The 27,038-nt window shown below is 39.3% G+C and overlaps 2 protein-coding genes across 5 annotated transcripts in view; one reads left to right on the plus strand and one right to left on the minus strand.

Annotated features, from left to right (window-relative positions):
* Positions 1–7,772, plus strand: part of lama1 (laminin, alpha 1) — a 62,005-nt gene extending 54,233 nt beyond the window's left edge. The window contains exons 57-62 of the mRNA XM_084398307.1: positions 574–763; positions 1,699–1,851; positions 2,140–2,293; positions 6,013–6,146; positions 6,756–6,972; positions 7,331–7,772. Coding sequence (XP_084254433.1) covers positions 574–763; positions 1,699–1,851; positions 2,140–2,293; positions 6,013–6,146; positions 6,756–6,972; positions 7,331–7,482 — 1,000 coding nt within the window. The 3' untranslated portion in view covers positions 7,483–7,772. The remainder of the gene's footprint in view (positions 1–573; positions 764–1,698; positions 1,852–2,139; positions 2,294–6,012; positions 6,147–6,755; positions 6,973–7,330) is intronic.
* Positions 7,773–9,944: 2,172 nt separating this feature from the next.
* Positions 9,945–27,038, minus strand: part of arhgap28 (Rho GTPase activating protein 28) — a 32,933-nt gene continuing 15,839 nt past the window's right edge. For all 4 annotated transcript variants that reach the window (XM_084398298.1, XM_084398297.1, XM_084398299.1 and 1 more), the window contains exons 5-15: positions 26,465–26,637; positions 24,903–25,068; positions 23,610–23,701; positions 21,284–21,361; positions 20,536–20,695; positions 19,728–19,810; positions 17,673–17,870; positions 14,250–14,384; positions 12,325–12,452; positions 12,182–12,246; positions 9,945–11,488 (exon numbers count right to left, since the gene is read on the minus strand). In XM_084398298.1, coding sequence (XP_084254424.1) covers positions 11,403–11,488; positions 12,182–12,246; positions 12,325–12,452; positions 14,250–14,384; positions 17,673–17,870; positions 19,728–19,810; positions 20,536–20,695; positions 21,284–21,361; positions 23,610–23,701; positions 24,903–25,068; positions 26,465–26,637 — 1,364 coding nt within the window. In that variant the 3' untranslated portion in view covers positions 9,945–11,402. The remainder of the gene's footprint in view (positions 11,489–12,181; positions 12,247–12,324; positions 12,453–14,249; positions 14,385–17,672; positions 17,871–19,727; positions 19,811–20,535; positions 20,696–21,283; positions 21,362–23,609; positions 23,702–24,902; positions 25,069–26,464; positions 26,638–27,038) is intronic.

The raw sequence follows: 27,038 nt of genomic DNA on the forward strand, positions 1-27,038 counted from the left end.
ATTATTATAATATTCTAACTAACTGGGGTCAAATATATACAGTTAAATATTTAAAATTATTATACAATAATATAACATTTATTTAAATAATATAAAATTAATAATTTTATACCCAGTACATGATTGATTTACCTTTCCAAAAGTGATGTCTGGAGGGGAAAGAGTTTTTTATATTTATATGATATTGTATTTTTATTGAGCATCTCAATAAACATTCAAATAAACAATGATTGGACACTTGAAATCAGAAAGTTTTTATGACAAATTCAGTACAACAATAAAATAACCTTTACAGTCACATGATTCTGAGCAACAAAATAAGAAAAAAAGAAAAAACTGTTATATATTGTATATATATATATATATATATATATATGAAAAGGTTATTATTATATTATATAATATTATTATAATATTATAACTAACGGGTAAAATATCCCCCACCACTGTATATCCACTTTAAACAGTCTTTTCACAGATTGTAACAGTTAATGATGTAACGCTTCACTGTGTGTGTGTGTGTGTGTGTGTGTGTGTGTGTGTGTGTGTGTGTGTGTGTGTGTGTTGTCTCAGTTTCGTGGTGAAGCTCTCTGTGCGGACGTTCGCTCACAGCGGCCTTCTGTTCTACATGGCTAACGCTAACCAGCAGGATTACGCAGTTCTGCAGCTTCAGGCGGGCCGTCTGCTTCTGTCATGTGACCTGGGCCGAGGACCCGCCAGCGCCACGATCCCTGCTGGCATCAGCGATGGCCTCTGGCACACCGTAAGTTAAACCACCTCCACCCTGACTAGCCGTCCATTAAAGGGAGAGTTCACCCAAAAATTAACATTAGCCCATGATTTACTCTCCCTCAACTCATCCTAGGTGTGTATGACACTCTTCTTTCAGACGAACACAATCAGAGTTATATTAAAAAATATCTATCCATCATATATATAGATGCACTTTTATGATGGACAGATGCACTTTTATGATGGATAGATGCACTTTTATAATGAATAGATGCACTTTTATGATGATAGATGCACTTTTATGATGGACAGATGCACTTTTATGATGGATGGATTCACTTTTATGATGGATAGATGCACTTATTTGATGGACAGATGCACTTTTATGATGGATAGATGCACTTTTATGATGGATAGATGCACTTTTATGATGGATAGATGCACTTTTATGATGGACAGATGCACTTTTATGATGGACAGATGCACTTTTATGATGGATAGATGCACTTATGATGGATAGATGCACTTTTATCATGAATAGATGCACTTTTATGATGGATAGATGCACTTTTATGATGGATAGATGCACTTTTATGATGGACAGATGCACTTTTATGATGGACAGATGCACTTTTATCATGAATAGATGCACTTTTATGATGGATAGATGCACTTTTATGATGGATAGATGCACTTATGATGGATAGATGCACTTTTATCATGGATAGATGCACTTATGATGGACCTCAGAACAGAAAAGGCCATTCAATGCCATTATAAAGCTTGGAAGAGACAGGATATTTTTTAATATAACTCTGATTGTGTTCGTCTGAAAGAAGAATGTCATATACACCTAGGATGACTTTAGGGAGAGTAAATCATGGGCTAATTTTCATTTTTGGGTGAACTATCCCTTTAAGAGTCAGACAGTCCTTGAATAACACTAATGTGTGTGTGCGTGTGCAGGTGAAGGCCGAGTTCAGTAAGAAGTCAGTGATGGTCAGCGTGGACGGCAGCGACTCCGACCGCATCTCCACTAAAGGACACACACTCGACGTCGAGGGGAAGTTGTATCTCGGAGGAATTCCTTCCACATACACAGCCAAGAGGATCGGAAACGTAACTGATGCTTTTCACTTCAAAACCAGTTTGAAATGTTTTCATATAAAGTCTTGATGATGTTTTCAGGCTCTAATAGAGCAGATTTTCCTGCTTGAATGTTGATTATTTTCCCCATATTCTCCATCGTTGCAGTAATGTTGCTTTTTCATGATCAAACAGCAACATTACACTCTAAAGAAAGATGAAGATGTCTTTACTATGAGTTAAAAGTGTAAAAAGCACAGGAATGTCCATGTTAACCCGAGGTGTGTGTGTGTGTGTGTGTGTGTGTGTGTGGTTCTGCAGGTCACACACAGTCTGGCGGCTTGTCTTCAGGACGTGACTCTGAACGGTGTGCGTATGGACCTGAACGGGCCACTGGTGGCCGATGGGACGAGCTCCTGCTTTAGAGGCACTCAGGATGGGACCTTCTTCAGCGGAGACGGATACGCAGCTTTCAGTGAGCAGAACCTCCTCTAGAACTCTTTCTCACACATCTCAGAGAGCAGAACCTCCTCTAGAACTCTCTCTCACACATCTCAGAGAACAGAACCTCCTCTAGAACTCTCTCTCACACACGACTCAGAAAACAGAACCTCATCTAGAACTCTCTCACACACACCTCAGAGAACAGAACCTCCTCTAGAACTCTCTCACACACACCTCAGAGAACAGAACCTCATCTAGAACTCTCTCACACATACCTCAGAGAACAGAACCTCCTCTAGAACTCTCTCACACACACCTCAGAGAACAGAACCTCATCTAGAACTCTCTCACACATACCTCAGAGAACAGAACCTCCTCTAGAACTCTCTCTCACACACGACTCAGAAAACAGAACCTCATCTAGAACTCTCTCACACACACCTCAGAGAACAGAACCTCCTCTAGAACTCTCTCACACACACCTCAGAGAACAGAACCTCATCTAGAACTCTCTCACACACACCTCAGAGAACAGAACCTCATCTAGAACTCTCTCACACATGACTCCGAAAGCAGAACCTCCTCTAGAACTCTTTCTCACACATCTCAGGGAACAAAACCTCCTCTAGAACTCTCTCACACACATCTCAGAGAACGGAACCTCATCTAGAACTCTCTCACACACACCTCAGAGAACAGAACCTCATCTAGAACTCTCTCACACACACCTCAGAGAACAGAACCTCCTCTAGTACTCTCTCACACACACCTCAGAGAACAGAACCTCCTCTAGTACTCTCTCACACATACCTCAGAGAACAGAACCTCCTCTAGTACTCTCTCACACACACCTCAGAGAACAGAACCTCATCTAGAACTCTCTCACACACACCTCAGAGAACAGAACCTCCTCTAGTACTCTCTCACACACACCTCAGAGAACAGAACCTCCTCTAGTACTCTCTCACACATACCTCAGAGAACAGAACCTCCTCTAGTACTCTCTCACACATACCTTAGAGAACAGAACCTCCTCTAGTACTCTCTCACACACACCTCAGAGAACAGAACCTCATCTAGAACTCTCTCACACATGACTCCGAAAGCAGAACCTCTAGGCCTGTCACGATAACAAATTTTGCTGGACGATAAATTGTCCAAGAAATTATCGCGATAAACGATAATATTGTCGTTCTGAGACCATTTTCATTTAATATAATTATAATGGCATAATAATGCAGGTACACCTTTTCAACGATCTATAAACTTTTATTTCTAAAGAATATTAAACATTGAAAACGGAAAACATTTTAAATATCCAAAAAAATGAACAAAACAACCAAAAACAATAAAAGCAATGGACTCTTAGTGTCTGTTAACAAAATAAATGTCTGTTAATAAATAAAATGGATGTAAACAAAATTGCACTTCAAAAAATATTAAACATTAGGCTTTAGACATTAGGCATAAATAGTGATACATTCCATAACAGGCAAAACTGACAGTTAGGACCTTTGTAAACAAATTAAAAAAAGCCTCAACAAGCCATATCGCACAATTTTGCACTGTTACTCCTGTTACTTTGTCAAGTGATTGTGTACTGTCGGGAAGACGGAGACGCGCTTTATTGCGTGTATATGCTACGCACTGAAAATACTTGGTTAGGATTAGGGGTGAGGAGTGCGTGCGTATTACACGCCATAAAGAGCGTTTCATATGCACGCAAAAACTATTTTTGGCGTATAAATGGCACGAGAAATAACATTCGTGGTATAGATACGCATTTTCATATGATCCGGCTCGCTGTCGCAACTCACAACTAGCGTCTTCTCTCTCTCCCGGCAGTCGCCGCAAACAGTCCCGCCGGCGCTTTCCCATACAAAGACCATGTGACTGACAAGCCCCGCGCGCCGCCTCCCCACACAAAGACCATGTGACTGACAAGCCCCGCGCGCCGCCTCCCCACACAAAGACCATGCAACTGATAAGAGAGTTCACTCCTCCTATACGCTAAAGAACCGAGAGTGCTCATCCAGTCTCTTTGGTAGAGACTGAGAGAGAGAGAGACGAGGAAAACAAACAAGCATGCAAATGGGATTATCGCGGCCGGAAAAATTATCGAGCTCAATTTTTTTTATTGTGCGATTAATTGACTTATCGACTATCGCGACAGGCCTAAGAACCTCCTCTAGAACTCTTTCTCACACATCTCAGGGAACAAAACCTCCTCTAGAACTCTCTCACACACCTCAGAGAACAGAACATCCTCTAGAACTCTCACATACATTTCAGAGAACAGAACCTCATCTAGAACTCTCTCACACACATCTCAGAGAACAGAACCTCATCTAGAACTCTCTCACACACACCTCAGAGAACAGAACCTCCTCTATAACTCTCTCACACACATCTCAAAGAACAGAACGTCATCTAGAACTCTCTCACACACACCTCAGAGAACAGAACCTCATCTAGAACTCTCTCACACATACCTCAGAGAACAGAACCTCCTCTAGAACTCTCTCACACACATCTCAAAGAACAGAACGTCATCTAGAACTCTCTCTCACACATCTCAGAGAACAGAACCTCATCTAGAACTCTTTCATACACATCTTAGACAACAGAACCTCATCTATAACTCTCTCACACACACCTCAGAGAACAGAACCTCCTCTAGAACTCTCTCACACACATCTCAAAGAACAGAACCTCATCTAGAACTCTCTCACACACATCTCAGAGAACAGAACCTCATCTATAACTCTCACACACGACTCAAAGAACAGAACCTCATCTAGAACTCTCTCACACACGACTCAGAGAACAGAACCTCATCTATAACTCTCTCACACACGACTCAGAGAACAGAACCTCATCTATAACTCTCTCACACACGACTCAGAGAACAGAACCTCATCTATAACTCTCACACACGACTCAAAGAACAGAACCTCATCTATAACTCTCTCACACACGACTCAGAGAACAGAACCTCATCTATAACTCTCACACACGACTCAAAGAACAGAACCTCATCTATAACTCTCTCACACACGACTCAGAGAACAGAACCTCATCTATAACTCTCTCACACACGACTCAGAGAACAGAACCTCATCTAGAACTCTCTCACACACACACTGATGTTTCAGTGTGAAATTGCATATATGGGCCGCTGTTCTCTATTTAATTTAAAGAAAATATAAACAATGCATGCATAACCCTGGAAGCCCATTTCCATCACATAAGAAAAAAAAATCATGCTTCGGTAAATCATAATTATGGCATCATTAACCTGTTAACCGTTGCCAGTGCGCGGGCGCACTGAAGCGTTTTTTTTATATATATAGTTCAAAGTTACTATCAGATTTAATGTTATACCTTGACAAACTATACATCATTAAAAAGTCAAAATTATTCAAAATTTGTAAGATGAAAACTCAAAATTATGTCATAATTTTTACTTTTTATGCCATAATTTTCTTTTATGTCATAATTATGACTTTTGATCTATGATTGACTTTTTGTCATAATTTTGACTTTTAATGTCACTGACTTTGTCATAATTTTGCATTATTGTTATAATTTTAACTTTGTCAATTGACTTGTTTCATAATTTTGACTTTTTTTGTCCTTTTTTCCTCATAATTGACTTTTTGTCATAATTTCAACTTTGTCATAAATTAGTCTGTTTTGTGTGCTAATGTTGTCGTGTAATGCCCTGATTGAGTGTGTCTGCTCCTGCAGTGAAGGAGGGCTATAACGTGGGCTCGGACGTGACGGTGAGTCTTGACTTCCGCTCCACGGCTCCCGACGGGATTCTGTTGGGAATCAGCAGCACGAAAGTGGACGCCATCGGCCTGGAGCTGCTCAACGGACAGGTACGGTTAGCCTCCAGTACGGTTAGCCTTCAGTACGGTTAGCCTTCAGTATGGTTAGCCTTCAGAACAGTTAGCCTCCAGTACGGTTAGCCTTCAGTACAGTTAGCCTTCAATACGGTTAGCCTACAGTACGGTTAGCCTCCAGTACGGTTAGCCTCCAGTATGGTTAGCTTCAGTGACCGGTGTTACGGTGACCGTTGGTCAGTACGGTTAGCTTTCAGTATGGTTAGCCTTCAGTACGGTTAGCCTTCAGTACAGTTAGCCTCCAGTACGTTTAGCCTTCAGTGACCGGTGTTACGGTGACCTTTGATCAGTACGGTTAGCTTTCAGTATGGTTAGCCTTTAGTACGGTTAGCCTTCAGTACGGTTAGCCTTCAGTACGGTTAGCCTTCAGTGACCGGTGTTACGGTGACCGTTGGTCAGTACGGTTAGCTTTCAGTATGGTTAGCCTTCAGTACGGTTAGCCTCCAGTACGGTAAGCCTTCAGTGACCGGTGTTACGGTGACCACAAGTCAGTACAGTTAGCCTTCAGTACGGTTAGCCTCCAGTACGGTTAGCCTCCAGTGACCCATGTTACGGTGCCCGTGACTGATGCTCGACCCGTCGCAGGTGGTGTTCAGCGTGAATAACGGCGCGGGCCGGATCTCGGCGAGCAGCAGGAGCAGCGTGAACATGTGTGACGGGCGCTGGCGGACCCTGGTGGCCAACAAGCAGAAGCACAGCTTGAGTCTGACCGTCGACGGCGTGACGGTGACCGTGGAGAACCCATACTCATCCTCCACATCGGCCGAGACCAAAAACCCTATCTATGTGGGCGGACATCCAGGTACTGACTTCAGCATCGGCCCGTTTCTATGGGACCGGCGTAATGTCACTGACTTTTTGTCATAAATATGTATTTTTTGTCAATTTTCTTGACATAATTATGACTTACTATGTCATGATTTTGACTATTTGTCATAATTAAATTTTTTTGTTATAATTGTAACTTTTTGTCATAATTATGACTTTCTATAATTATAATAATGTGTCATAATTTAGATTTTTTTGTCATGAATCATGATCTTGACTTTGTCATAAAACTTTTTAATGTCATAATTAGGACTTTTTATCTATAATTATGACTTAGTATGTCATGATTTTTAGTTGTTGAGGTTGACGGTGTGTGTGTGTGTGTGTCACAGCTGAGGTGAAGCAGAACTGTCTTCGCACCAGAGAGTCGTTCCGCGGTTGCATGAAGAACCTGCGCGTCTTCAAGGGTCACGTGACTGACGTTCTGGACTTCAGCGCCGCGTTCACACACACACATGTGTTTCCTCATTCCTGCCCTGCATAAAACCATAATTCATCATGTTCTGAGAATAATCATAGAGATTTTACCCAAAACTTTGACTCTGTTAAGTAACACTTTACAATAAGGTCTCATTTGTTAACATTGCTTTTATTTTTGAATAGTAAAATTTGTGAAAATCAAAGTGTTAATTTTTATGTTAGTTCACAGTGCATCCATTTGATTTTAAAAATGTTTAACGTTTAAGAGTTTTACATTGTTCATGTTAACTGAAACCTTATTGTGACGGTTTACCAGATTTGAAACTTGTTAATAAAACGCAACTTGTTTCTTAGTCGAGCGTGTGGCTTGTTTTACTGATGAGGAAACCAACATTCCTTCACTATCTGGAACATTCCAGAACACTGATACTGACACGGATTCAAACAAAGAGCTTTAGAGACACAAACTTGTTCAGATGAGTGATCTTATGCAACAATGACACAACGATGAGGTTTCATGTGTTTTAATTGGATTAGTTTCGTAATGACTTGTAGTTTCACCCAAATATTACAGCAACTTCATTCTGTTAGACTGAACAGAATGGTTCAGATCATATTTAACATCATGATATGAAGTCTATGATATGTATCTTCTTGAGAACAAAGATGATGATATTTTTGGCAGGCACTGCGAAGTAAATCATCAGGGGTCAAAGGTCATCTGTCATCTGAATGATCTTTGTTTCTGTAGTTCATCATCTTTTACTGTTTCAGTTTTTCACTCATTTTCACAGTTTTTTAACAGTAACACCATGTTTTCTGGACTCTTACTACAGTAACACCATATTTTCCAGGCTTTTACTACAGTAACACCATATTTTCCAGGCTTTTACCACGTTTTCCAGGCTTTTACTACAGTAACACCACGTTTTCCAGGCTTTTACTACAGTAACACCATATTTTCCAGGCTTTTACCACGTTTTCCAGGCTTTTACTACAGTAACACCACGTTTTCCAGGCTTTTACCACGTTTTCCAGGCTTTTACTACAGTAACACCATATTTTCCAGACTTTTACCACGTTTTCCAGGCTTTTACTACAGTAACACCATATTTTCCAGGCTTTTACCACGTTTTCCAGGCTTTTACTACAGTAACACCATGGTTTCCAGGCTTTTACCACGTTTTCCAGGCTTTTACTACAGTAACACCATATTTTCCAGGCTTTTACCACGTTTTCCAGGCTTTTACTACAGTAACACCATGTTTTCCAGGCTTTTACTACAGTAACACCATGTTTTCCAGGCATTTACTACAGTAACACCATGTTTTCCAGGCTTTTACTACAGTAACACCATGTTTTCCAGGCTTTTACCACGTTTTCCAGGCTTTTAATACAGTAACACCATGTTTTCCAGGCATTTACTACAGTAACACCATGTTTTCCAGGCTTTTACTACAGTAACACCATGTTTTCCAGGCATTTACTACAGTAACACCATGTTTTCCAGGCTTTTACTACAGTAACACCATGGTTTCCAGGCTTTTACTACAGTAACACCATGTTTTCCAGGCATTTACTACAGTAACACCATGTTTTCCAGGCTTTTACTACAGTAACACCATGTTTTCCAGGCATTTACTACAGTAACACCATGGTTTCCAGGCTTTTACTACAGTAACACCATGTTTTTCCAGGCTTTTACTACAGTAACACCATGTTTTCCAGGCATTTACTACAGTAACACCATGTTTTCCAGGCTTTTACTACAGTAACACCATGTTTTCCAGGCTTTTACTACAGTAACACCATGTTTTCCAGGCATTTACTACAGTAACACCATGGTTTCCAGGCTTTTACTACAGTAACACCATGGTTTCCAGGCATTTACTACAGTAACACCATGGTTTCCAGGCTTTTACTACAGTAACACTATGTTTTCCAGGCATTTACTACAGTAACACCATGTTTTCCAGGCATTTACTACAGTAACACCATGGTTTCCAGGCTTTTACTACAGTAACACCATGGTTTCCAGCTTTTACTACAGTAACACCATATTTTCCAGGCTTTTACCACGTTTTCCAGGCTTTTACTACAGTAACACCATGTTTTCCAGGCTTTTACTACAGTAACACCATGGTTTCCAGGCTTTTACTACAGTAACACCATATTTTCCAGGCTTTTACTACAGTAACACCATGTTTTCCAGGCTTTTACTACAGTAACACCATGTTTTCCAGGCATTTACTACAGTAACACCATGTTTTCCAGGCTTTTACTACAGTAACACCATGTTTTCCAGGCTTTTACTACAGTAACACCATGTTTTCCAGGCTTTTACTACAGTAACACCATGTTTTCCAGGCTTTTACTACATTAACACCATGGTTTCCAGGCTTTTTTGAATATTTCTGAATATCAAGCGATCACGTGGTTAGATGCGCCGATGCTCGTCGTCCACAGCAGGTCCTGATGGATAAACTTGTTCAGATGAGTGATCTTACGCAACAATGACACACTGATGAGGTTTCATGTGTTTTAATTGGATTAGTTTCATAATGACCTGTAGTTTCACCCAAATATTACAGCAACTTCATTCCATATTTAACATCATGATATGAAATCTATGATATGGCTACATCTTCTTCATAATACTCACTGTGACTTCATGTTTGGCCGGCGTATTAATAATGTGGTTTTGATGAAATGAGGCTACAGAAAATATTCCCATGGCTTTGCTGTAAAACGGTCACTATGATAAAACACAAGCAAACGCATTCATCATGAGCTTCCACAACTCAAATGAGGAAAATAAAGGATTCGATGCACAAATTCAGTTGGCAACGTCAAGAACGTGTTACTACAAAAAATCAAATAAAAAAATCCAATCAATAAGTGCACATTTCAGTACATCATACATAAAAAACAGCTTTAAGATGAAAAAATAAACATATTCAGAGCATCAAAAGTATTACTGGCAGGCACTGAAGTAAATCATCAGGGGTCAAAGGTCATCTGTCCTCTGAACTTTTAATGTTTCAGTTTTCACTCGAGTCCTTCATCAGTCCGGGTAGTGTTTGATGACATCGGCATTAATATTCATCTGGTTTATTTGAGGTCATATTTACCCGTGCAGCTCATATTTCAAACCAAAATCAAAAGGCAAAATGTCAATGACATTATTTCAACATTCAAGCACAAATTCACATTACTGTAAAATTACTGTAATACATCAGGGCATGTTATGTTTTTGATTAATGGTCCTTCTTATTATTGTAACAGTAATGCATTAATTAAAGGCACTACATCAAATATTAATTAGTGCTGTGAAACGATTAATCGCATCCGAAATAAACGTTATATATATGTGTGTGTACTGTATAATTATTTAGTGTATATATAATTACACACACACATGCATGTATATATTTAAGGAAAATGTGTTATTTATATATAAAAAATTATATATAAATATAAATGTACAGGAATGTGTGTGTGTAATTATATATACACTAAATAATTATACAGTACACACACATATATTATGTAAACAAACGTTTATTTTGGACGAGATTAATCGTTGCCCAGCTCTAATATTAATGTAAACATTTTCCCCCATTTTAGTAATTCCTCAACAACGAGAATTTGATATAAAATGTGTATTTTGTAGGATTTTGGGGTGAATACGAGCCGCTCGCAGGGTTCAGTTCACATGGCTTCATCACAAACATGCAGCTTATAGAAACAATACAAAATAATTATCATACAGCAGGATAAATTAGTGGTATAAATATTTTATGTACATGCTCTTTTTTACACTGGCTAGCGGTAAGAAGTGATGAAACATGCTTCTGTCCGGGACGGTCACACAGTTTTGGCACCAGGCAAACTCAATGACCAGCATTGAACCACGCCACAAAGGTCAACCTCAGGGTTTGACCTCTGACCTCCGGAGCACCTCTGCAGAAAACTGTTCTCAGGTCAGCGTGACTTTAACACCCATTCGCAGTGAGGATTAGCGTGGTAAACATCTAGTAAATGTGCGTCTGGATCCAGGCAGCGCTCGCCTAGAGAGAACCACCCGTTCTTCAGATTAATGCTTCAGTTACTCACTCACATTATAGTATTACTAATTATATATCATATAATAACTAGGGGTGTAACGATACCCTCATGTCACGATCCGATACTGAACTCACGATACCATATTATTGCGATACTCCCAGACATATGATAAATGGTAAACAACATTTTGTATGTTGATTAAAATGCTAAATTTGATATGACATTGTGTGTGTAAATGAATAGTCTTGGACTTGGTGCTGAAACCCAAAGCACAGGACAATAGAGACACCAGAATAACAATATTCATGATTCTGAAGCTGAAAACACTGAATTATTGTAGATGAATATGCTTGATCTCTGTCACTGACTAGATATATTTAATAATGTAGGACACTTTTACTGGGAACATCAGAAGATATTTGATATATCATTATCAGGAGCCACAAATATTCCCACATTACATTATTATACATTATATTCAACATTATATATAGTAGTTTAATGTGATACTGACACTGAAACTCTGAAAACTAGATTTTTTCCTCACACAGTAATTCTTATTTTGTGTGAACTATCCATGATACGTATTGTTGCATTTTTGTGTTGTGAAATATTGTGACATGATATATTGTTACACCCCTAATAATTACTATTTATTATTACTAATATAATCGCACTGATGATGTTCGACTCACCGATGTTTCCTCCCACCTCGAACAGACACTGTCTCTGTCGCCGACTAGCGCTTCGCGACCCGCGCCTGTAATCGACAGTGATTGGTTAACACCATCGGTTGGTTGGGTCATGTGACCTGTGTGTGTTGAAGTGGTTCACTAACCCGTTCTCGATGTCGAAGCGTGCCGTGATGTCTCTGGCCTTCATCTCGCAGCTCAACTGAATCGCCATTGAAACCTTAGCGTGAAGCGGCGCGTGAACTCTGATGACTCCGTCACGAAGATCAGTGACCTGAGGAACACACACACAGACTTTATTATGTTATTATTAATAGTAGGGGTGTAACAATATCATGTCGCAATATATTGCAATACAAAAATGCAACAATATGTATTGTGGATAGTGAGAATGTATCGTGGATAGATAAAAATTACTGTGTGATAAAGAAGTTTTCAGAGTTCTAGTGTCAGTACTACATTAAACTATTATATATAATGTTCAAAATAATGTGTAATAATGCAATGGGGGAATATTTGTGTAAAAAGTGGTCTACATTATTAAATATATCTAGTCAGTGACAGAGATCAAGCATATTCATCTACAATAATTCAGTGTTTTCAGCTTCAGAATCATGAATATTGTTATTCTGGTGTCTCTATTGTCCTGTGCTTTGGGTTTCAGCACCAAGTCCAAGTCTATTCATTTACACACACAATGTAATATCAAATTTAGCATTTTAATCAACAGTAAATTTTTTGTTAATCTTTTATCATATGTCTTTTATCACATGGAGTATCTCAATGTTTGTTTACACTCAGTGCAAGTTACATGGTTTTCGCCAGTAGGTGGCGCCAAATTACGTCTTTGTGAGTGAATCAGTCCATTCAATTAATTCGTTCAAAAACTCTTGATTAATTTAGGAACTAAACAAGGTTGAAATTGTTTTAATAATTACTTTATTGTTGATTTTTTTATTTTTTAATTATTATTATTTTTGAAGATCACCTTATGTTCAAAACTGTCAACTGTCGAGCAACGCGTCACCGAGGAAATTACGCGCCAATATCTATCAGCGCTGACTGACTGACTGACTGACTGCCGGCCGTCGCGTGAAATCAGCGCTAAAAGGATGTTCCTCGGTGTCATGATGCATTATTTCACGACTTTATGGCTGGACCTGGAGAATAAAAGCTCTAACAGATGAAGGTAATCGCAGACGCTCAGTTTATCTCTCTCTTTCTCTATATAGTAGGCTACTACAGTGCTGTAGCTAGCCCACGCCGTCGTTGCTAGTTCTGACTTCACGGATCTGTTTACTATCAACGGCACATTTGAACCTGTGGCGAGAGACGTAGTAATCCATCTGAACAGATTCATATCAGCTGATGTAAGTCATGTTTGAGGCGCTCAAGTTAAAATATGTAACATAACGTGTAATGTGAGTAAACGCCTATAGATTCCACATTCTGCCGCTCCGGATACGTCAGCGCGTCCGCCATCTTAGATTTGTCAACATTTCAGGCTGTACAAATCATAAAATCGCGTTCTGCATAAACGGCCACATCATAATATTAGCATACACCAGAAATTCTCCAATGTTTTCATCAGCGCCTATGAACTCAAACATGTACTTTAAGATTTTAAGTTAATTCAATAATTTAACAACACAATCACGTTCACGCAATGTTATTTTAGCATCATTTAGATACTGTTTTAGATACTTAGATACTTTTGTATGTATATAAACTGATATACACACACACACACATATTATATAAACGCAAACCTTCATGTTAGATACGATTAATCGATTTAACAGCACTAATTTTATGTTATGAATTTATATTATGGTTAATTAATCGTTTTTATTCATTTTATTTCAATTTTTGTATATTTAAGTGCTTAAAGTGAAACTAAGTGTTGCCAAAAAATGTGGGCTATTAGTTCAGTTAAGTTAACTTTCATTTTATTCCAAATGTTGTTTTTTAATGGTTTTGGTTAGCAATAATAACCCTGGTTCACGGCTCCCCAGTGTCGATTAACTTTTATCCAAACGAGGAATGAAGGTTCAGTCCCATGAGCACTCACTTCACTGCGGTCTCGGTCCTTCTCCACGTTCCATCTCCTCAATAGTCTGCGTTTGGTTTTCTCTGAGGTCGGTGTTTTCTTTCCCGTGGCGGCTTCGTTCATTTTTCTGACGTGGGAGATCAGGAAACACGGGACCTGCGGATACGAATATCAGACGTCAGCGACACAAAGACATATGAGCCCAGCTCATTTCTGAATATCAAGCGAAAACATGGTTAATGTAGCTTTTCAGATGCTCACGGTCCACACACAGCATGTCCTGATGGCTAATGTTTTTTGGATTTTACTACAGTAACACCATGTTTTCTTAACATTTACTACAGTAACAGCATATTTTCTGGACTTTCACTACAGCAACACCATGTTTTCCAGGCTTTTACTACAGTAACACTGTGTTTTCTGGACATTTACCACAGCAACACCATGTTTTCCAGGCTTTTACTACAGAAACACCATGTTTTCTGGACTTTTACTACAGAAACGCCATGGTTTCCAGGCTTTTACTACAGTAACACTGTGTTTTGTGGACATTTACCACAGCAACACCATGTTTTCCAGGCTTTTACTACAGAAACACCATGTTTTCTGGACTTTTACTACAGCAACACCATGTTTTCCAGGCTTTTACTACAGTAACACTGTGTTTTGTGGACATTTACCACAGCAACACCATGTTTTCAGGCTTTTACTACAGAAACGCCATGTTTTCTGGACTTTTACTACAGAAACGCCATGGTTTCAGGCTTTTACTACAATAACACCATGTTTTCAGGCTTTTACTACAGAAACACCATGTTTTCTGGACTTTTACTACAGAAACGCCATGGTTTCAGGCTTTTACTACAATAACACCATGTTTTCAGGCTTTTACTACAGAAACGCCATGTTTTGTGGACATTTACCACAGCAACACCATGTTTTCAGGCTTTTACTACAGAAACGCCATGTTTTCTGGACTTTTACTACAGTAACACAATGTTTTCTGGACATTTACCACAGTAACACCATATTTTCCAGGCTTTTACTACAGAAACACCATGTTTTCTGGACTTTTACTACAGAAACGCCATGTTTTCAGGCTTTTACTACAATAACACCATGTTTTCAGGCTTTTACTACAGAAACGCCATGTTTTGTGGACATTTACCACAGCAACACCATGTTTTCAGGCTTTTACTACAGAAACGCCATGTTTTCTGGACTTTTACTACAGAAACGCCATGGTTTCAGGCTTTTACTACAATAACACCATGTTTTCAGGCTTTTACTACAGAAACACCATGTTTTCTGGACTTTTACTACAGAAACGCCATGGTTTCAGGCTTTTACTACAATAACACCATGTTTTCAGGCTTTTACTACAGAAACGCCATGTTTTGTGGACATTTACCACAGCAACACCATGTTTTCAGGCTTTTACTACAGAAACGCCATGTTTTCTGGACTTTTACTACAGAAACGCCATGGTTTCAGGCTTTTACTACAATAACACCATGTTTTCAGGCTTTTACTACAGAAACACCATGTTTTCTGGACTTTTACTACAGAAACGCCATGGTTTCAGGCTTTTACTACAATAACACCATGTTTTCAGGCTTTTACTACAGAAACGCCATGTTTTCTGGACTTTTACCACAGCAACACCATGTTTTCAGGCTTTTACTACAGAAACGCCATGTTTTCTGGACTTTTACTACAGAAACGCCATGGTTTCAGGCTTTTACTACAATAACACCATGTTTTCAGGCTTTTACTACAGAAACACCATGTTTTCTGGACTTTTACTACAGAAACGCCATGGTTTCAGGCTTTTACTACAATAACACCATGTTTTCAGGCTTTTACTACAGAAACGCCATGTTTTGTGGACATTTACCACAGCAACACCATGTTTTCAGGCTTTTACTACAGAAACGCCATGTTTTCTGGACTTTTACTACAGTAACACAATGTTTTCTGGACATTTACCACAGTAACACCATATTTTCCAGGCTTTTACTACAGAAACACCATGTTTTCTGGACTTTTACTACAGAAACGCCATGTTTTCAGGCTTTTACTACAATAACACCATGTTTTCAGGCTTTTACTACAGAAACGCCATGTTTTGTGGACATTTACCACAGCAACACCATGTTTTCAGGCTTTTACTACAGAAACGCCATGTTTTCTGGACTTTTACTACAGAAACGCCATGGTTTCAGGCTTTTACTACAATAACACCATGGTTTCAGGCTTTTACTACAGAAACACCATGTTTTCTGGACTTTTACTACAGAAACGCCATGGTTTCAGGCTTTTACTACAATAACACCATGTTTTCAGGCTTTTACTACAGAAACGCCATGTTTTGTGGACATTTACCACAGCAACACCATGTTTTCAGGCTTTTACTACAGAAACGCCATGTTTTCTGGACTTTTACTACAGAAACGCCATGGTTTCAGGCTTTTATTACAATAACACCATGTTTTCAGGCTTTTACTACAGAAACGCCATGTTTTGTGGACATTTACCACAGCAACACCATGTTTTCAGGCTTTTACTACAGAAACGCCATGTTTTCTGGACTTTTACTACAGAAACGCCATGGTTTCAGGCTTTTACTACAATAACACCATGTTTTCAGGCTTTTACTACAGAAACACCATGTTTTCTGGACTTTTACTACAGAAACGCCATGGTTTCAGGCTTTTACTACAATAACACCATGTTTTCAGGCTTTTACTACAGAAACGCCATGTTTTCTGGACTTTTACCACAGCAACACCATGTTTTCAGGCTTTTACTACAGAAACGCCATGTTTTCTGGACTTTTACTACAGAAACGCCATGGTTTCAGGCTTTTACTACAATAACACCATGTTTTCAGGCTTTTACTACAGAAACACCATGTTTTCTGGACTTTTACTACAGAAACGCCATGGTTTCAGGCTTTTACTACAATAACACCATGTTTTCAGGCTTTTACTACAGAAACGCCATGTTTTGTGGACATTTACCACAGCAACACCATGTTTTCAGGCTTTTACTACAGAAACGCCATGTTTTCTGGACTTTTACCACAGCAACACCATGTTTTCAGGCTTTTACTACAGAAACGCCATGTTTTCTGGACTTTTACCACAGCAACACCATGTTTTCAGGCTTTTACTACAGAAACGCCATGTTTTCTGGACTTTTACTACAGTAACACAATGTTTTCTGGACATTTACCACAGTAACACCATATTTTCCAGGCTTTTACTACAGAAACACCATGTTTTCTGGACTTTTACTACAGAAACACCATGTTTTCAGGCTTTTACTACAGTGACACCATGTTTTCAGGCTTTTACTACAATAACACCACGTTTTCCACACTTTTTTGAATATTTCTGGATATGAAGCGATCACGTGGCTCATGTAGCTGCAGATGCTCACCGTCCACAGCAGGTCCTGATGGGTAATGAGGAGACGCACGAGTTGGGCGGCAGCAACGGCAACCTGCATCTCCTCCTGTTTGGCGTTCTTCCCGCGGAAAGTGAAGAGATTTGGCGCTACGATCATGGAGACGTTCCACAGACTCATGCGGTTCGTCGCCTCGTACGCCACCACCTTTCTCAGGAACTCCAGAAAAGCCTGAGAACAAACACCGCAAACAAACATAAATTTGACTCGCGCTGCATTGAAGCTTCATTCCCTGCGAGTCGAACCCGTGACCTCTGCTGACGTCGACTGCATCTGTACTGCGTTTTCAGCAGATTTCAGCAGGAACAGAATCAGTGTGGATCTCCACATGAGAATATGGGCACCAAACATGACGTCAAACAAGCCTGATTCTCTCTCACGTCTGCCTGTGTGTGTGTGTGTGTGTGTGTGTGTGTGCGTCATCACAGATTCATGCCGCTCGTCCGACCGGTTCATCAACTTCCCTTGAGAACATGCTCATTTAAACACACACTCAGTTCTCTAAATAGGGACATTCCATAGACTCGTGCTGTTTTATTTACACTAAACCACAGAACGCTCATTTAAAATGTATTTTATTCGATCTTAACTTCTATAGATCTGGTTTTTATAAATGCCAGGTTTTGTCAGATTTAGCTCATGTCTGGGGAGAAATCTGACCTTAAAGAAGCAGTTCTCAAGCTTTAAAATGAGCTGAAAATGAAGATGTAAGCTGAAATCATATTTCTCATTTTAACAGCCATTTTCTGTATTTTATACTTGGTTCTCCTGATCCTGGATATAATGTTCTGTGAACAAATTCATATACATTTCAAGCTCCATAATAGGTTTTTGGCTAAAAACCACAAACTATAATTTATCATTGGAAATATAACTGTGAGCAAGTGTTATTTGATTTTAGTATCATTGAGATACTATTATATATGTTTTTTTATATTTTAAATTAGTTTTTTATATTTTAATTTTCTGTTTTCATTTTAATTTTAGTTTAAAAAAAATGAATTTTTGTGTTTTTATTAATTATTGCTTTTTGTCAAATATGTCCATATTGTTTTCATTCATTTATATTTCAGTTTTAGTTATTTTAATATCTCAAGTTAATCTAAATGAAAATGGGAAATGTTGCTTTAGCAACTGTTTTTATTTTATTTTTATATATTTCAAGTAACGGAAATGTTTTTAATGGTTTTAGTTAACTATAATAATGAATAATGGAACTTAATTATTTATAATTATATTATTTAATTATTTAAAATTACCGCCAGTCATAGTTTTAGTAAATAAACGGTTTTAAAATGTCATTATAGCAGAAGTATCATAAATACATTGAGGGCCTTTTATTGTCTTTGAAAATGAGGGTGTTGGAGTCAAAAAGCCTTAAATGATAGTTATTTAGTAGGGGTGTAACAATATATCATCTCAATATATCACAATACAAAAATTCAGCAATATCGTGGATAGTTCACCCAAAATAAAAATTACTGTGTTTCAGTGTCAGTAATTAAACTACTATATATAATGTTGAATATAATGTATAATAATGTAATGTGGGAATATTTATGGCTCCTGATAATGATATATCAAATATCTTCTGATGTTCCCAGTAAAAGTGTCCTACATTATTAAATATATCTAGTCAGTGACAGAGATCAAGCATATTCATCTACAATAATTCAGTATTTTCAGCTTCAGAATCATGAATATTGTTCTTCTGGTGTCTCTATTGTCCTGTGCTTTGGGTTTCAGCACCAAGTCCAAGACTATTCATTTACACACACAATGTAATATCAAATTTAGCATTTTAATCAACATACAAAATGTTGTTTACCATTTATCATATGTCTGGGAGTATCGCAATAATATGGTATCGTGAGTTCAGTATCGGGATATGTATCGGATCGTGACATGAGGGTATCGTTACACCCCTAGTTATTATATGATATATAATTAGTAATAATCGTAAAATATCGTTACACCCCTATTATTGAGCTGATGATCTTCATGAACAGTGTGTGGAGATGAACAGACCTTCAGCGTGTCTCTGTTGGCTTCGGGAAGCAGCATGATGAGGAGATGAAGAGCCTGAAACTGGTGTTTGGCCGATGAGATGCCTGACACACGGATGGAGAGAGAGAGAGATGAGTGACGTGACTCAGAACAGACAGTAGCCGCGTTTCCATTACCATTCAAATTGCGCAAATTGAAATTGCGAATTGAAAAAATACGCTCAATGGAAACGCGTAAATTTCGCAAAAAAGTTTTCCCGCTCGCATGAGGCGGTGTTCAGGCAGTTCGAGACAGGGTTATTTCCCAAAACTGCATTGGAAACAGTTTTTGCGCATTTACAGGTCATCTGGCGAACGAGAAATGTATAATTCTTTAAAGAAGGCGCGGTGTGTTTGGACAGAAGACGAGAGAGTTCTGTATTAAACTCATAAAAGACAAAAGTATTACAGGAATAGCTACTGGATTCTAAACAAAGAAATGCCACAATCAAGAGCTTGAAGCAGATGTTAATGCTATCAGTTATTTATGCTAATCATTCATGCTTGGAAAACACGCCAACGTCTCCTTCGGTTAAAAATAAAACTGCGGTGGCTGCTGGGATATATGTAAATCTACCAACATCCGTTTCTATAATTGTTGGAATGACTTATCAAGAGAGGAGAAAATGATGTTTTAGTCGCAAAACATCGGTTAATGGAAACGTGGTCATTTCGCAATAGTTTTTTATCGACATTTAGAAAATATCGCAAAAGTTTGGCGCAAATCTGTAATGGAAACGCGGCTACTGGTGGACTCGTGTGTGTGTGTGTGTGTGTGTGTTCAGACTCACTCTGAGCCGCTGTGAACGCTGGCAGATGCTGTTGGGTTAGCAAAGGATACGGCAGCTCGCGGATAAACATCTTCAACAAACCCGCCGCGTCGTTCTGACGCACCTGATCCCAGTCGAAGCGATCCTCGTAGAACTTCAGCTCCAGCTCCTGACGCAGGTGCTGTGGAGGACAAACACATGCATTTAGGAATATTAGGAATTTTTAAGGCCAGACAAGAAATTTGTTGAGGGCAATTTGTAAAGAAGGACTACACGCCTGCGCACATTTATATTCAAACGCGCATAACTATTGACTGAACACGTAATATGCATGTGCATATCAGTGTCATGTCAGTGTTTTCACAGATTCGCGTTTTTGAAGTTTACGCGGAGATGATGATGCTTTAAAAAAAAAAATTTAATTTCTCAAAAACTAACTTTATCTGGACAATAACTTTATTCTAGAGCTGCTGTAAAGCCAAAACAATCTCTGACACTGTAATCTCCTATTATCACTGTAAAGCTGCTTTGAAACTATCTATATTGTTAAAGCGCTGTATAAATGAAGGTGACTTGACATGACACCAGCAGGAGTTACTCGTGGCCAAATTCATCAGTTGATGAACCGGTCAAATAACACTGAGTTAAAATTAAAGCTGGAATCAGTGGGAGAAATCCAGGTCAGATGCTTTACGGATGTCTCACTGAGCAAAACAACACAAATACTGGACCAGGCCGTGTTCCTCTGGAGTGATGATGGATTATTTACCTTCACTCTGGATGCTGATCCCGGGACCCTGAGGATTCCCTCCGTCTGTAACCCCGTCTGCTCCAGTTTAGACAACAACTGAAAACAGAAACATAATCATTATCACATGAGACACACAAACACACGTGCTGGGTATTAACATGGCTTTCTGGACATTTACTATAAGAAACACCATGGTTTCCAGGCTTTTACTACAGTAACACCATGCTTTCTGGGCCTTTACTACAGTAACGCCATGTTTTCCAGGCTTTTACTACAGAAACGCCATGTTTTCCGGGCTTTTACTACAGTAGCGCCATGTTTTCCAGGCTTTTACTACAGAAACGCCATGCTTTCCGGGCTTTTACTACAGTAGCGCCATGTTTTCCGGGCTTTTACTACAGTAGCGCCATGCTTTCCAGGCTTTTACTACAGAAACGCCATGTTTTCCAGGCATTTACTACAGAAACGCCATGCTTTCCGGGCTTTTACTACAGTAGCGCCATGTTTTCCGGACTTTTACTACAGCAACGCCATGTTTTCCGGGCTTTTACTACAGCATTTACTACAGAAACGCCATGCTTTCCGGGCTTTTACTACAGTAGCGCCATGTTTTCCGGACTTTTACTACAGCAACGCCATGTTTTCCGGGCTTTTACTACAGCAACGCCATGCTTTCCGGGCTTTTACTACAGAAACGCCATGCTTTCCGGGCTTTTACTACAGCAACGCCATGCTTTCCGGGCTTTTACTACAGCAACGCCATGTTTTCCGGGCTTTTACTACAGCAACGCCATGCTTTCCGGGCTTTTACTACAGCAACGCCATGCTTTCCGGGCTTTTACTACAGAAACGCCATGCTTTCCGGGCTTTTACTACAGTAGCGCCATGTTTTCCGGGCTTTTACTACAGTAGCGCCATGCTTTCCAGGCTTTTACTACAGAAACGCCATGTTTTCCAGGCATTTACTACAGAAACGCCATGCTTTCCGGGCTTTTACTACAGTAGCGCCATGTTTTCCGGACTTTTACTACAGCAACGCCATGTTTTCCGGGCTTTTACTACAGCATTTACTACAGAAACGCCATGCTTTCCGGGCTTTTACTACAGTAGCGCCATGTTTTCCGGACTTTTACTACAGCAACGCCATGTTTTCCGGGCTTTTACTACAGCAACGCCATGCTTTCCGGGCTTTTACTACAGAAACGCCATGCTTTCCGGGCTTTTACTACAGCAACGCCATGCTTTCCGGGCTTTTACTACAGCAACGCCATGTTTTCCGGGCTTTTACTACAGCAACGCCATGCTTTCCGGGCTTTTACTACAGTAACGCCATGTTTTCCGGACTTTTACTACAGCAACGCCATGTTTTCCGGGCTTTTACTACAGCAACGCCATGCTTTCCGGGCTTTTACTACAGCAACGCCATGCTTTCCGGGCTTTTACTACAGCAACGCCATGCTTTCCGGGCTTTTACTACAGCAACGCCATGTTTTCCGGGCTTTTACTACAGCAACGCCATGTTTTCCAGGCTTTTACAACAGAAACGCCATGTTTTCCGGGCTTTTACTACAGTAACACCATGTTTTCCAGACTTTCCAGTAACACCATGTTTTCTGGGCTTTTACTACAGTAACACCAAGTTTTCCCAACTTTAACTACAGTAACACCATGTTTTCTGGACATTCACCATGGTAACGCCATGTCTTCCACAATAACGCCATGTTTTGTAGGCATCTACTATGGTAACACCATAAGTTTTGTACTTGTACCATGGTAACAACAGCACAGTCTCGTTTGAAGCAGTTGTGAGTAGCATGTCTGTGTGCTGTTGTTTTCTGACAGAGATGATTGAGATTCCAGCTCATTCAGACACACAGAGTCTTTATCAGATAAGAGATCAGGACTCATCAGCTGTCAACGCTGCATTTCTGCTTCTCTACTGAGAGTGTTGCACTGTGGGAAAAATCTCCTAGAGCAGATTCACTCCTGACCGTTTATTAAAGCGTCTATTTTAATCCTGTTTCTAAGTGTTCCCTCAGTAAATCCCTCAAGCGCCTGAAGGGGTGAAGCAGTGAAACAATAAACGGCCTCCCTCATTCCACTTAAACACAGAAACATTGAGGTCAAGACAGCCGTGTAAAGCAAACCAGAGCACTTCTGGCCACCGCCTTTGTTTTTTGGAAAAGCGAGAGGAGCGTGGGTCGCCAGGTCAGGATAATGTGAGATAGCGAGAAGTGCTGACTAGGAACTTTCCGGAAAAGCCTGCGCTCACAATCTTGATCACAACATTCCAGTGTTTCAACCTCGTTTCTAACAACCGAAGAGGGAAAGAAGAGCCACGTACCTTCCTGAAAACCAGAGGAACTCTGGAGCCGGGATATTTCTTCTGGTCGTTTTCCAGCAGCGTAGTGAGAGGAACGCCGAATATCCCGCTGTCTGTGGGAAACAAACGACAGCGTTATTAGTAGCGCTGCCCTTTGAGTAATGATGTTAGTAGTCGACTAGTAGACGTTCATTTAAGCCATTAGTCGACTAATCGCGCGTTTATATTAATAAGTCAAAAATCATAATAATGCATCTTTAATTGCCTATATAATATACGTATGCCCTAATCAGCGCACAAAATCAAAAACATAAAGCCACAGTGCACCGGCAAACATTATGATTATGAATAACAGAATGACTGTCTAATTTATTGGTGATTGTTTTCTGTGTTTTCGTCTGCAGAGATTAAGTCGACGATGCTGACTCGTCATATATGCACGTTTCATACGGATTACATAATCTGAGAATATTTATTTTCCATTGGAATCTGTTCATTCAAATGTAGACATGTCAAGCTTTCTATAGATATATCTCATGTCTGTGAGGCGAGTATACGCCGAGCCTCTGTTCATTTATGTGATGCGCTCAAGTTCAAGACCGAGTCGACAGAAAGCGCCATTATTTTACAAAAACACGTTTGCAGATGCACTTTTATGATGATAGATGCACTTTTATGATGGATAGATGCACTTTTATGATGATAGATGCACTTTTATGATGGATAGATGCACTTTTATGATGGATAGATGCACTTTTATAACGGACAGATGCACTTTTATGATGGATAGATGCACTTATGATGGAGAGATGCACTTTTATGATGGAGAGATGCACTTTTATGATGGAGAGATGCACTTTTATGATGGATAGATGCACTTTTATGATGGATAGATGCACTTTTATGATGGACAGATGCACTTTTATGATGGATAGATGCACTTTTATCATGGATAGATGCACTTTTATGATGGATAGATGCACTTTTATGATGAATAGATGCACTTTTATGATGGATAGATGCACTTATGATGGATAGATGCACTTATGATGGATAGATGCACTTTTATCATGGATAGATGCGCTTATGATGGACTTCAGAACAGAAACAGCCATTCACTGCCATTATAAAGCTTGGAAGAGCCAGGACATTTTTTAATATAACTCTGATTGTATCCGTCTGAAAGAAGAATGTCATAAACACCTAGGATGACTTCAGGGAGAGTAAATCATGGGCTAATTTTCATTTTTGGGTGAACTATCCCTTTAAGAGTCAGTTTCACGTGGTTTCTGAGTCTGGTTGATTGAGACGCACCTCGAGCTTTACTGCGCTCCACACGGTTCCTCTTCATCTCGATGCCCATGATGTCGTAGAATGTGGTCAGTTCGATCAGAGAGATGTATCCGATCTTCCTGATGTCCTCCGACGACAGATCGTTCACTCGCGTCACACCCTGTCTGGGCCTCACTGTCTGAAAACCCTGAACACACACCACAAACCTCATTACACCACACCATCTGATCTGACCTCACCATCCAAAATGCTTTCAGTAAATGCTACGTTTTTGTTTCAGGCAACAGAAGGGTAAACACTTCCGGTAAATGCGCATTTCTTTCCCATTTTCTTTCCTGTGATGACATGGTTAGGGTTTAGTTTGTTTTATTTGGAGCTGATATGCACACGTTTGGGCTCAGTAAGAAATTAATACTTTTATTCAGGAAGGGCGCGTTAAAATTGGTCAAAAGTGACAGTGAAGACATTCATAACATTGTTCTTTTACTTTCTATTCATCAAAGAATCCTGAAAAATAAAACGTATCACGGTTTCCACAAACATTTGAACTGTTTTCAACATTGATAATAATTATAAATGTTTCTTGAACAGCAAATCATCATATTAGAGTGATTTCTGAAGGATCATGTGACACTGAAGACTGGAGTAATGATGCTGAACATTCAGCTTTGATCACAGGAATAAATTACACTTTACTGTATATTCACACAGAAAACAGCTGTTTCAAATTGTAATAATATTTCACAATATTTTATGAAATAAATGCAGCCTTGGTGAGCATAAAAACATTTAAAATCTTCATTGGAATGGTACGAAACTTGGTAAAGGTTTTGGCACTTGCTTTGTGAACAAAAAAATCATGGACATGATTCGAACAGGTTAAATGGTCCTGTAAAAACTAGTCACACTTGAGCTCCTCGCGGTCAAACATGAGCGCGCTGGAAATGAATAGGAGACGAGTTTCCTCTAGTGGAAGCGTTTGGTACTGCAGCCGAACACAATCTCACCGAAAGCTCATTTTTTTAGATATCAGGGTCAAATTTGGAAAATAACTTTTTTAGATTTATGCCTTTGATTTTCTTGCATTTTTAGAGTAAATCGTGATTTTTGAAAATATATATTTAATATAAAAAATTGAAAATAGTAATTTTGTGCATTTTTCATAACAATAAACGTAAAATTCTGCAACTTTTTTTAAGTTCATTTTTTAAAACTTTTTTCACGTCAGCAATAATCTGCCAAGTGTCGTCTTTGAAAAGAGATCAAACTTCAGTCTGTGCTTTAAAGCATTCAAGATTTACCACAGTTTAAGCTGGAAATGTCATTTTCAGGTCTATGCTCAAAAAGTGAATAAATGGATAATAAATACAGCGTAAATATCATTTAGAATAAACAAATCCCCTAAAAACACAAAATATATAATAAAAAACATTATCAAACTAAAATATAAAACATTCATTTCATTGACAAAAAAAAAAGTTGGTCATTTTTTGACTCTTTCCTGCAGTCTAGTGTCAGATCAGGATCATCTCACGTTGTTTTTAAATGTTATATGCAAATAAACTAAACGATCTAATACACACCGGTAAATCCTTGTCGTCTTTCCGGGTCCTCCTGCAGTCGTGGCATTCCCGGCCCTTCCGGTGAGCTCGAGCTGCTTCTGAATACGGGACGTCGAGCGCTAACACGATGGGCTCTGACCCGCCGCTCGAGCTTCTACTGTCCGGCGGAGTGAAGGCCGCACACGCCGGAGGAACTGGACACACAACACATGGATTATTACTAAACCAAACAACATTAAGCCTCACTAAAACCTCCTTTAATCACCAATGCTCATATTCCATGAGCTCTTAGCTAAAGCTAAACCAGAAACACAGGCGCTAAAATAATAACTATAGCTTCTATTTCTCATCACGTACTGTCAATATTACGTGATGTTCCTCATTTGTTAATCACTGGATAAAAGCATCTGCTAAATTAATACATTTAATACAGTCAAACCTACATTTATTTAGACACCTTCAACATTTCTCACATTATCAGTTTATTCGCTATAGTTTAGGAAGTGGTAATAAAACATGAGCAGAACTCAGCTGATATTTGACTGGTTTTGTCCGTCCTTCTGTTAGACTGTCTCACACATGAGTTATGTTGAAT

This window comes from Rutilus rutilus, assembly GCF_951802725.1.
Source record: "Rutilus rutilus genome assembly, chromosome: 24".
Lineage (NCBI taxonomy): Eukaryota > Metazoa > Chordata > Actinopteri > Cypriniformes > Leuciscidae > Rutilus > Rutilus rutilus.